The sequence below is a fragment of the Otolemur garnettii genome, unplaced genomic scaffold, assembly GCF_000181295.1.
Source record: "Otolemur garnettii isolate 467f Iridium unplaced genomic scaffold, OtoGar3 scaffold00005, whole genome shotgun sequence".
NCBI classification, from domain to species: domain Eukaryota; kingdom Metazoa; phylum Chordata; class Mammalia; order Primates; family Galagidae; genus Otolemur; species Otolemur garnettii.
Genome location: NW_003852400.1, coordinates 6,193,856 through 6,206,211, shown reverse-complemented (window position 1 = coordinate 6,206,211; position 12,356 = coordinate 6,193,856). Strand labels below are relative to the sequence as shown.

The 12,356-nt window shown below is 35.3% G+C and overlaps 1 protein-coding gene across 1 annotated transcript in view; it reads right to left on the bottom strand.

Moving 5' to 3' along the window:
• PTPN12 (protein tyrosine phosphatase, non-receptor type 12) overlaps positions 1-12,356 on the bottom strand; it is a 122,896-nt gene that overhangs the window by 63,004 nt on the left and 47,536 nt on the right. Inside the window, exon 2 of the mRNA XM_023507436.1 lies at positions 1,006-1,114. Coding sequence (XP_023363204.1) covers positions 1,006-1,114 — 109 coding nt within the window. The remainder of the gene's footprint in view (positions 1-1,005; positions 1,115-12,356) is intronic.

Here is a 12,356-nt window from a genome sequence, read left to right as displayed (position 1 = left end):
TTTTTGTTGTTGCAGTTTGGCCAGGGCTGGGTTTGAACTCACCACCCTCGGTATATGGGGCTGACACCCTACTCACTGAGCCACAGGCACCACCCACCCTTTTCTATTTATTTTATAAGTCCCTCTCTTTTACCTACCATCCCTAGGGCACCACAGTAACTATACCAGATATGTTGACAATGGACAAAGAAAATAGTTTTAACATATTTTTTTTCCGCTTTGCATAAATCTCTTGATTTAGCTGTGTCTTTTAATGGCACTCAAGAAGCCATTTCTTCAGTGACACTACATTTATTATCAATATCTCTAATAAAAATGACAAGCTGGCTTGGTGCCCGTATGTTTATTTTATATGATATTTCAACATGATGTGGTAGTCGACAAAGCTCACACTGGAGAACAGCACAACTGAGTTCCATCAAAAGAGCCTCTTATAATTTTAAGTAAATTTATGATTTGTCTTGGTCTGAATTTACAGCCATCCTGGGAAGCATGTGGCCCACGGACCCAGGATCGGACACCCTTGGTCTAAGACATGCTCAGATATACATATTCAGAATGGTGAGAATAGTACAGTAGATATATAGGTGTCTGGATCATCTTAAAGTTCATTTTTACCATGCATGATTAATCAATTCAGGTTCTGATGAGATAACAGATAAATCAATATTTTTAGCAGTTTATAAAATCCATTCAAGTGTCTATATTATTTTTATGAAATAACTTATTTGAACAGAGGTTCACAAAAGATATTCTTAGATTTTTGGCATTTAAAAGTAGTTTAGTATTAGATCAATTGTGATGCTTAAAAGAAAAACAACAGAAACTACTATCAGGTGGAAAAACAAGAAGAACAGCTACAGATTATTTATTTTGTAGGGTACTTTAAAAGAGAAGTTAATTACTACCTCCTTAACAATCAAACTCAAGAAGAATAAAGCCAGTTAGGTTACAAAAGGCTAATTAGCATTTCTGTTTGTTCTATCAAGGTCGTTTCAAACTTACATGGCAGTATGTCCTTGTATCTGTTCTTTTTAACATTTTCTTCTTTTTCTCCAGTGGCTGTGGGATATATCTTTTCTGTTCTATATTTAGTAGACAATCTTCTTAATCGCTTAAAATACAAAAAAAAAAATTAAAGTTTAGAGAAATATCAATACTTTCAAAATTTTAATGATTTACAAAGTCGTCAGTGAATTTTGCTGACCCCAAGACCTCACAATTCATTTTTCTGTTTCTCTAAGCCACGCGTCCTCAAACTACAGCCTGCCGGCCACATGCAGCCCACCTAGGACATTTATCCGGGCTGCCTGGTGTTTTTGCCACCACTGCCTGTCCTGCTTATTAGCAGCCGACTCGTCCAGGGGCCCGCAGTCTGGCCCTCCAATGGTCTGAGGGACAGTGAACTGGCCCCCTGTTTAAAAAGTTTGAGTACTCCTGCTCTAAAGCTCTTAATTTCCCCATCCCTTTATAATTGACCCCCAAGAATAATTTCTTTTTTAGCTTAAGTGCAAACATCTAACTAGTATTTATTTCAAATAAGCAATGAAGAGGGCAGCTAGAATAAAAAAGTATTTAAAGATATCATTAATAAGCTGAGTCAGAATATTTAACTCAGTCCTTAACATACTCAAGTAATTTCTGTGTTTAAACTAAGGGTACCAATAATCAAGTTAAAATCATGTCTAAAAGAATTATGTACAGGTTTCTTTATTCCTTCTCTCAATGAACCATGAGCACCCATGATGTGCCAGGCTCTCTTCAAGACATAAGCTAATAATTACTTATAAGACACTGCAAAACAAAGTTCTTTCATATCAAATTGGAAATGTCCAACAAAGACCAATTCTGCTTATTCATTGCATTACAGAAGCGGTTTGTGGGTTAGTGACAAATTCTTACCACATATGGCAGTAGGGATGTTATTTGGACTGGAATATTTCTGCGTATCAGTAATACACTTCCTGCTTTCAGAAGCACTCAAAGTGGGCATTGTGAATTGTTTAAATTCTACTCAACAACACTGCTGAAATTTAGTTTCAAAGGAGCCCTACGTTCTTTCAGCCTTCAAGCCATGTTTAAAGCATTCTGATATTACTATTCAATAGATTATTAAATACTAATGAAATGAAAAAGTCTGATAAAATTTAACTTTTTCATCATTTTATTTTTGCTGATATTTAAGCAGCTAAGAATGTTTTGTCTATTTTAAAAATCAGAGCTCTAATACAAGATTCTTGCCTTATTCTTGTTATGATATTCTTTAATATAAGTAATCTGAAATAATTTTACAAAAGGCATTTATTTACATATAGAATAGTAAGCCTTTTGCTTCTCTTTGAAAAACGACTAAATTTTATCATCACAATTTAAAGAGGCCTAAAAAAGGAATACGCTTTTTTTAAAGATGAAAACGAGTAGAATCTTGTTCTGTATTGGCATAAAGCCAAAGTGAAGTTCTCACTTTTATGATACTACTTCCTGTAGTAATGGATTTATCAAAATATATACATGTGTTGGGAAGGAAAATGTACTAAAAACTAAATGGACTGTTGGTGAAGGTATGCAGAAATTTGAACTTCAATGAAGTGTAGCAAAAATAAAATGATGAAAAAGTTAAATTTTACTAGACTTCTACAATCTGTCCTCTAGATTAAAATGGCACACATGTGTAAAGATGCCATAGTTATTTATTATAGCATTGTTAATCAAATATGATACAGCTGAAAAACAAATGAGGAAGCGCTTTATATAGAGAGATGGCAGTATCTTGAAAATATGTATTAAATGTAAAAAGCAAGGAACACAATAGTATATATAACACATTATTGGTGTTAAAGAGAATGAAAAATGTATTTGTACTTGCTTGCACATATGTATAAAATATCTCCAAAAGAGAAACTCTTTACAGTAGTGTGTCTTTGGAAATCAGATGAGAAGATATTACATCTTTTCATACCTTTTGGATTATATAAATGTATTGCCTGTTCAAAAAACTGAATGCAAAGAAAAGTAAATGGAAAGTGGAAAAGATTGTTCATGATTTCCTTATTCCATATTAACAAAGATACTCAAGTTACTTTGGTGGGTATAGGTGGGTCACTAAGAAAGTTCTGAGACAGACTGTCCAAGAAACACACTTGATAGAAACTTTTCTGATTCACCCATGCAAGTTTTAACTCGCTTGGGCTCATCAGTGTTGCTGGGGAGGCTTCACTTGTTTTTGTCCACATGGATTTTACATTTCTTTATTTTTGTGTATCTCAAAACTTTTAAAATGACCCACACTTATACATCTAGCATATTAATTAAAACTTTTCTATCCTCTGCTTAAAAACACACCACTACAATGGAAAGAGAAGTGTGGCTGAATTTAATAATAATATGTAAATGTCCTTCTGGAATACCTGGTACAATTACTCCAAGCATTTTTTTCTTTACATGACAAATTATGTTGAGAAATGTACAAAGTTTTATGTGAAATGACTTTCCATTTTTCATATAGTGAATCCTGAGAACACTTCCGTGTCACAAATCAATACTTAATTTAAATTTAGATTTTTATTTATCTAGTTTTCTTAAAGCCTGGCATGTGGAATGCTTTCTATAGCCAACCTTAAAATAAAAAATAATCTATTATAAAGTAAACGCCTACGCTTGAAGCCTGTGGCTCAAGTGGCTAAGCTCAGCCACATACACTTGAGCTGGTGGTTTGAAGCCAGTCCCAGCCTGCCAAACAACAATGCCAGCTGCAACCAAAAAATAGCCAAGCGTTGTGGCAGGCGCCTGTAGTCCCAGCTACTTGGGAGGTGGAGGCAGAAGAACTGCTTGAGTCCGGGAGTTTGAGGTTGCTGTGAGCTGTGATGACACAGCACTCTACCTAGGGCGGGAGCTTGAGACTCTGTCTCAAAATAAATAAATAAATAAATAATAAAGTAAAAGTCCACAAAAGTGGCTTGGCACCTGTGGCTCAAGTAACTAAGGCGCCGGCCACATACACCTAAGGTGGTGGGTTCAAATCCAGTCTGGGCCCGCCAAAACAACAATGACAGCTGCAACCAAAAAATAGCTGGGCGTTGTAGCGGGTACCTGTGGTCCCAGTTACTTGGGAGGCTGAGGCAGGAGACTCGCTTGAGCCCAGGAGTTGGAGGTTTCTGTGAGCTGTGATGCCACAGCACTCTACCCAGGGGGACAGCCTGAGGCTCTGTCTCAAAAAAAAAAAAGTCTACAAAAGTAGTATATTTGGAAATTTTTGTGCCCATCAGAGATACAAAGGTAGCCCATTAAAAAACTTTGCTGTGTACGTAAAAAAAAAAAAACCTGACCTCGAAAAAATTGTATCCAACTACACGAAAAAGATATTTTTAAGTAGGGACTTATTTCCTACCAAAAAGCGCCAGTGTTACAGATAGCACCTTGAATTAAAATTCTTAATCAGCCACTTTCTAGCTACATGACCATGAACAGTCTCTGTGCCTCATTTTCTATAAAATGGAGAAAATACACCCTGCAAAAAGCCTGACACATAAAATGGCTAAGAAGTTGACACAACTTCTGAAACTCTTTATATGTTATTTGCTACTTCAGATTTATTCCTTTCTTTAATTTGTCTGCCTGAAAACTATTGAGTATTGTAAAGGAGTATGGCAAACGTGCTTCAGATCACCTGGAAGACTACACTGCTGTACTTCACATCCAGTTTCTAATTTAGTAGGTCTGAGGTGGACCTTCATATTTTTTGCATTTTTAGTAAGTTCCCAGGTGATGTTGCTGCTGCTTATGTAGCCACGCTTGCTTTAAGAACCACTGGAATTAAGGTCTCTGGGCTCTAAATGAAAGAGTACTGTAATTGATTAGCATGGAGAAATGGAAGTTGATTTTCTTTCTTTCTTTCTTTTTTAATCAAGACACAGTCTGCTTTATCACCCTTGGTAAAGTGCTGTGCTGTCATAGCTCATAGCAACCTCAAACTCTTGGGCTCAAGTGATCCTCTTGCCTCAGTCTCCCAAGTAGCTGGGACCACCAAAACACCTGGCTATTTTCTTAGAGACGGGGTCTTGCTCTTGCTCAGGCTGGTCTCAAACTCCTGAGCTCAGGCAATCCACCAGCCTTAGACTCCCAGAGTGCTAGGATTACAGGTGGGATCCACTGTAAATAAATAAATACTGGCCTGGAGGTTGATTTTTAATAAGTCTTAATTCCTCTATGTTATGTACAGGTTGGTAGTATAAAATAATTTTGAGAAAAGTGACTACGGATTTTTCCTGGGAAATTGAAAAAGGATTTAGGGTTGAAGAAGAAAAAAACTTAGCTATCAAGTAGTGGGGGAAAAAATTGGGGGGAGAGGAAAAGACCATGGTTTAGCCTTAAGAAAGAATAAAAAGCACGGCTATAAGAAACAAAAAGGGCTTAAATAAAAGAATTGAAAGATTCCGAGCAATGGCAATGGGAAAACCAAATCTCTTGTAAATTTATTTTCTAGCTTGTAAAACACCCAACAATCCAGCACTGTACAGACATGGTAACATTTTAGATCAGCAGTATGTAAAGGGGGCAAAACCCACACCATAAAAAGATGCTTTCCAAGATTCCACCTGAAAAATTTCCCATGATCATCATCTTTCTATGTCTTTGTGTATGGTTTTTCTTTGCTTCTTAGTGTTTATTCCATTTGAATACCTCTAAATATTCTCTATTTTTTCCTTTTTAGCTCCTAGAGTTTCTGATACCCCTCATTCCAAAATATTTTTCTCCTGAGTTCTTTTTACCTTTATATGTGCTTTTAGAATTGCCATTTCTTATTCTAATGATAAATACATAAAGAGAATACATCTTATTTCCCCTATTAAACTTTAAACTCAATAGTACAAAATTACTGTCAGATTAATGTTTATAATGTTTTGAATCCCTAGGGAATCCTTTTATGTTGAGTAAATTAACCTTAGGTTAAGATTTGGCTTGGCCTAATGCAGAAGGTTTTATTTTTTAACACCATATCAACATTAACATGCAAATAGTTTTTGAATAGAAGTAGCACCAATGCTCATTAACTATATGAAACAGAAAGTATCTACACATATAATTCTGTTTTAACTTCCTGACTACCACTCTATTTGTCTCTCATGAAGCTGTTATTAGAAAATGAAAAACAATCCTATATTACTGAGAAATATGCCATAATATACTAAGAAACTTTATTCCCTTCCTTTCCTTCTTTTCTCTTTTTGTTAATCAGGCCCAGGGGAGGCTTGAACCTGTCACCCCTGGTGCGCGTGGTAGGTGCCCTAACCACTGAGATACAGTGCCCAGCTAAGAAACTTCATTCATCAACACAGTGCTCTGTGATAGCACTGAATTAAACACTAATGAAAGTGTTAGTAAAAGTAACACAATTACCTCTGAAGAAAAGGCTGAATAATTTTACTATTTTAACTGGACAAAAATACAGCTAAATGTTACATGTACATAAGCTCATGGATATCCACAACATCCTTTATCATTTATAGCTTTTTAAAAACTATTAAACAAATGAAAGCCTTTATTTAAGAAAGGCACTATCAATTAAGCCTACCCTTAAAGGTCTTTTAAAGAGTCACACAAATGAACTCCTTCAACAACTACACTTCTCTATCAGTTTCTGTTTTAAAAGACAGGACTGATCATTTTAGTCTCACACTTAAAAACCCTCCAATGGTGGTGCCCATAGCTCAGTGGGTAGGACACCAGCCAGGAACACCAAGGCTGGCAGGTTTAAACCCTGCCCAGGCCAGCTAAAACAACAGTGATAACTGCAACAACAACAAAAAAATAGCTGGGTGTTGTGGCGGGTGCCTGTAGTCCCAGCTACTTGGGAGGCTGAGGCAAGAGAATCGCTTAAGCCCAAGAGTTTGAGGTTGCTGTGAACTGTGATGCCACAGCGCTCTACTAAGGGTGACATTGTGAAACCACTATCTCCAAAAAAAAAAAATTGGTGAATTCAAGATTTACTTACTGAACTTTCTCAGATAATTCATAGAAATATCTTTAATATAGTAGAATTTCTGATGTAGATTTAACATGACTTTAATACTCACTTTGTCATGAAGTTCCAAACAAATTATTTGTCTTTATTTCTTAAAACACATTATTCCCCCAATCCTAAAATCAATAAACAGGATTCTCAAAGGCCACCAAAAGTCATAATCAATGACCATCCTCTAAGGTATCCATTTGTGTGTCAACATTTGAGTTTTTAAAAGGGTAGAAACAATTTCATTATCTATCAAGTACTGAAGCTACTGAGAATGTGTTGTGTAAAATTTGTTAAATCTCTCCAGAGTCAAACAACACTCTATTGGACTGCCCACTGGGTGTCTCATGTACATCACAAACATGTCTTAATAGCACTACCCTTTTAACAGTTACTCAAGACAAAAACAAAAACCTAGAAGTCGTCCTGGATTTGTTCCTTTACCTCATCCTCCCCATCAGCAAATCTTATTAGCTCTGCTTCTAAAATAGATTTTAATTCTCTTCACATTCACTGAACAGACTTTGAACTGAGAACACATGAGACAGACAAGTATTAATGTGTTGGCCAGATTTTAACTCAGGACAATTAAGAAAATAATAAATGAACACACACCGAAAGATTGAACTAAGATGGAAATTAAGTTAACTCAATTTCTTCTTGGAAAAAGATGGGATATAAATAAATTAAAAATTAGAGTTTAAGATTACTGATGCTGTTAATAGACCACACATCACTGCCCCAAATTACTCAATTTTGTAACATTTAAAAAAACACTGTGAGTTTCATAAGATATTACTTTTAGTAAATATGCACATAAGAATATATAAATCTTAAAACTGTACTGTGTATAGTACAAAATAAAAATAGATTACTTTATGCTTAAGAGTTGTAGTGTAAAAAAAAAAAAAAGTTCAATTGTAGCAAAATATTCAGACAGCCTAACCCACAATCATGCTTTTGCCACTGCTCTGAAAAATTTCTGAGGCAATTATTGGTGAAATCATCTGAATTTTAAAGGTTAACAGGTTTGAGAGACTAGGAATTTGATAGTAATTGTTAAACAAATAAATTAATCTGGTTTTTAATACCTAATAAAAAATTTAATTATCCTCAATCACAAAAACCACTCAATATTAACACTATTAATTTAACCCTACCATACAAGCTGTATGATAAACAAATTGAAACAAATGCTTTTAAACCACAAATATAAAATATCGTACTAGCAACAAATATTAAATAGTAATAACTTCCAATCTAAGTACACTATACTATCTTTAATTGGCTATCATTAAATTATAAACATATAAAAATATGCATACCACAAATAACTGTTAAAAGCGGCTACAACAACCACAACCAAAGGATGTTTCAATTATACGATTGCCAAGTCCACCTTTAATTGTAAAACATGCAACTCTGCCTTTTTTTTGTTTTTGGAGACAGAGTCTCACACTTTTGCTGCTCTGAGTAGAGTGCTATGACATAGTTCACAGCAACCTCAAACTCTTGGGCTAGAGTAATCAATCCTCTTGTCTCAGCCTCTTAAGTAGCTAGCTATATGTTCCCACCACTCCACCTGGCTATTTTTTCTATTTTTACTTTATGTATTTTATTTATTTATTTATTTTTAGAGACAGAGTCTCACTTTATTGTCCTTAGGAGAGTGGTGTGGCATCACAGCTCACAGCTAAGTTCTTGGGGTTAGGCAATTCTCTTGCCTCAGCCGCCTGAGTAGCTGGGACTCCACGCAGACACCACAACGCCCAGCTATTTTTTTTGTTGCAGTTTGGCCAGGGCTGGGCTTGAATCCACCACCTTCAGTATATGGGGCCAGCGCCCTACTCATTGAGCCACAGGCATCACCCTAGTTTTTCTATTTTTAGTAGAGATGAGGTCTTTCTGGTACTCAGATTAGTCTCAAATTCCTGAGCTCAAGCAATCCACCTGCTTCAGCCTCTCAGACTGTTAGGGCTACAGGCATTGAGCCATTGCACCCAGCCACAACTCTGCCTTTCAAAATTCATCTTTCTATCTTTGTTCAGACTTTACCCACTGCTCTACAACTCTTCTGACATACTTGACTGTGAGAAATATATGACTGTGCCTATGAGATTTATAGGCACATATATTTCTCTCATACTATAAGAAATACATGACTGTGCCTCCTCATTTGAAGTTAAGTCAGGACTAATAAGGAAAATAATTTTGAAGTAAATAGGTCTTTAGGTGACAAAATGATTCTGTGCTTTATTCATGTCAAAATCTATGTTTCAGTTATTCCCCTATCTGTCTGCCAACCAAACTCCTTGCTTTCTACAAGCTCAGTACAGAAAACATCTTGATGAAACATTTCCTGAGACTGATACTGGCACACACACCACCACCACCACCACCACCCCACCGTCCCCATCATTTACTTCCTCCTAAAGTGTTTCTTCATCTCTACCCACAGCCATTTATGTATACCTCTGATCTAGACCACTCTCTTAAGACCTAATTTTCATAGCCTGGACAAGTGCCACATGTACATACCTTATCAGCAGGCCTAGCTCCTTATGCTGACCAGGTTGTTATAGTCCCTTGGGTGATCAACTTACAGAGGTTCTACTGTAGTATATCCATATACCATCCTTAATAGAACAATGATGAATTCCCTGAAATTCCCTTATTCTAAGAAAACTATTTTCTCTTCTCTGCTTGCACTTCATTTCTGCTTCACAATGAAACAGCTTTGAGTCAGAGAAGCTGGAGTTCAATTCCCTATTACATCAACTACAAGCAAAGGGATCTCCCTAACACAGCTTTAGAATCCTCCTGAATGGGTACAGCAGTAGTCCTTAATCTTGAAAATTTGCTTTTAAATAAAACTTGGTACTAGAGACTTTGTTTAAAAATAGTACATATAGCCAAATCATAAAAAGAAAAAAACAAGCCTGTAAACATTTTGTGGGAGGGCAGCCCAAATAAAAAGCAAAGGGTTTTCTTTTCTTAAAACTGGTGAGCAAATATAAACTTACAAAACAAGCTTACTCTGGCTTTTTATAGTAATAAAAAGTAGAATCCCACTTAAATTAGGAAGGCAATAATATTTTGTCATATATGTTAATTTTATTGAAATGAAGATAACTTAATACAGTAAACAAGAAGTGTTCTCAGGTTTATTTTGTTTCAACTCACAAGGCTCTCTCCTTCTCTTCCATCTGTTTCATCATCATCCCTCAGTCCAGATCAGTGATTTTAAACCACTGTGCCACGAGAGTATCTTACGTGTACCATCAAAAATTTTAAAAGATCATTAATTAGATTACTTTCAAAAGAAGTTTAAAACACAGTAAGTATAGTCTTTTTTTAATTTTTTTTTTGATCAACATAATTTATTGTGTGCTGCAAGTGTTCCATGATAAAAAAGGTTGAGAAACACTTATCTGGACTCTATCCATTTAACTCATGTAGTCCCTGGTTCCACTGATTTTCCAAGTCAACCCAAATTCAAATATTTTGTCCCATTGTCCGCACAGTAAATTGCAGAGAAATTCCAAAATCTGGGTATTAAAATCATGGCTACTGAGTATGTCTTCTTTCATCTGGTTACATGTCTTTATTTTAATTTAAAAAATAACAATCACTATAGTCTTGTTTAGTCTTCACAGGAAAATACTATGCCAAACCCAGACTCCCCAAGTCTGGGGAGCAATCCATCACCAATTATCTCATAATACATGATATACACTTTAGTAAAACAGAGAATATTAAATAGCTTTAACACATTAAGCCACAATAACATCAATTCTTTTTTTTAACTAAAAAATAAAACAAAGACCCCAAGTAAATAGCACAAATGTATAATTCCTATGTATCTTTGCAAAAAACAAATATAGCACAGGAAAAGTAATTTTTGTTGTTTAAGAGAGCTCAATACATACTATTTACCACTTGATGGAAAATTTTTTTTTGCAGTGCTGGAGACTACCACAAAACTGTGGTCAGCAGACCAAACTTTCTAGAGAAGCTAACACTTCTGGTGAACCACTAACTCCTGGACCCCCTAAAAAATATCACTTTTTTCTTTACTACTCCCCTGAAATTACTTTTATGAAGTCATTAAGAATCTCTAAAAGGCATCAAAATATTAATTCCTATATAAATATCAATTCCTATAAAGTATTTAACATAGATAATCCAACATTCCCACCAATAGCACATAATTTTATATTCATATATGACCCTATCAAACAAAATCAGAATAATAAGTATTGGCGAGGACATGGAGAAATTAGAACCCTTATGCACTGTTGGTGAGAATGTAAAATGGTGCAGCCATTTTGGTTCCTCAAAAAATAAAAATAGAATTATCATAAGATCCAGCCATTCCACTTTTCAGTATATATCCTAAAGAACTGAAAGCAGGGTCTTGAAAAGATATTTGTACAACATGTTCATTCATAGCAGCATTTTTTACAATAGCCAAAAAAGGCAGAAGCAACTTAAGTGTCCATTAATTGATAAACAAAATGCAGCATATACATAATGGAATAATGGAATATTATTTAACCCTTAAAAAGGATGGAAGGCTTGATATACATTACAACAAAGATAAACCTTGAGGACATCAAGTTAATTGAATGCAGGACCTCCACAGCTGACCACTTCCCTACAATGACCATCTCCTTAAGGTGACCTAATTTTTATAGACTTGAAATGCACCACATGTATGTATCAGTACAGTAGACCTAGTTCCTTATGTTGACCAGGTTGTTACAGAAGTTCTACTGTATTATAAAATTCCACTTATATGAGGCACCTAGAAAAATCAAATCCATATAGACAGAAAGCATGATACTTAAAAATGGCTTAGATGTTAAGTTTTATGTATATTTTACCACAATTAAAAATCTAAAAAAAAAAGAAAAAGAACCCTTTGTAGTTGTTTGCGCAAAAATTAATATGTCCTACCACATATTACAGGTAGGAAGTACAGGAAGGAAGAATAGCTAGTTATTTTAACTCAGATTATCAGGACACACAATACTTATATAATATTGGCAAGCTCGGCTCTACTCATGAATTAACTATTATGATTAATCTTTTTCAGCTCACTGACATACTAAATTTAGATATTTGTAACAAAAAAGAAAGATTCGGAAAGACATCTGGAGAAAATAGACCTGCCATTTGACCCTGCAATTCCTTTGTTGGGTATATTCCTAGATGACCAAAAATCGCATTACAACAAAGACATTTGTATCAGAATGTTTACTGCAGCCCAATTCATAATTGCCAGGTCATGGAAGAAGCCCAAGTGCCCACTGATCCACGAATGGATCAACAAACTGTGGTATAT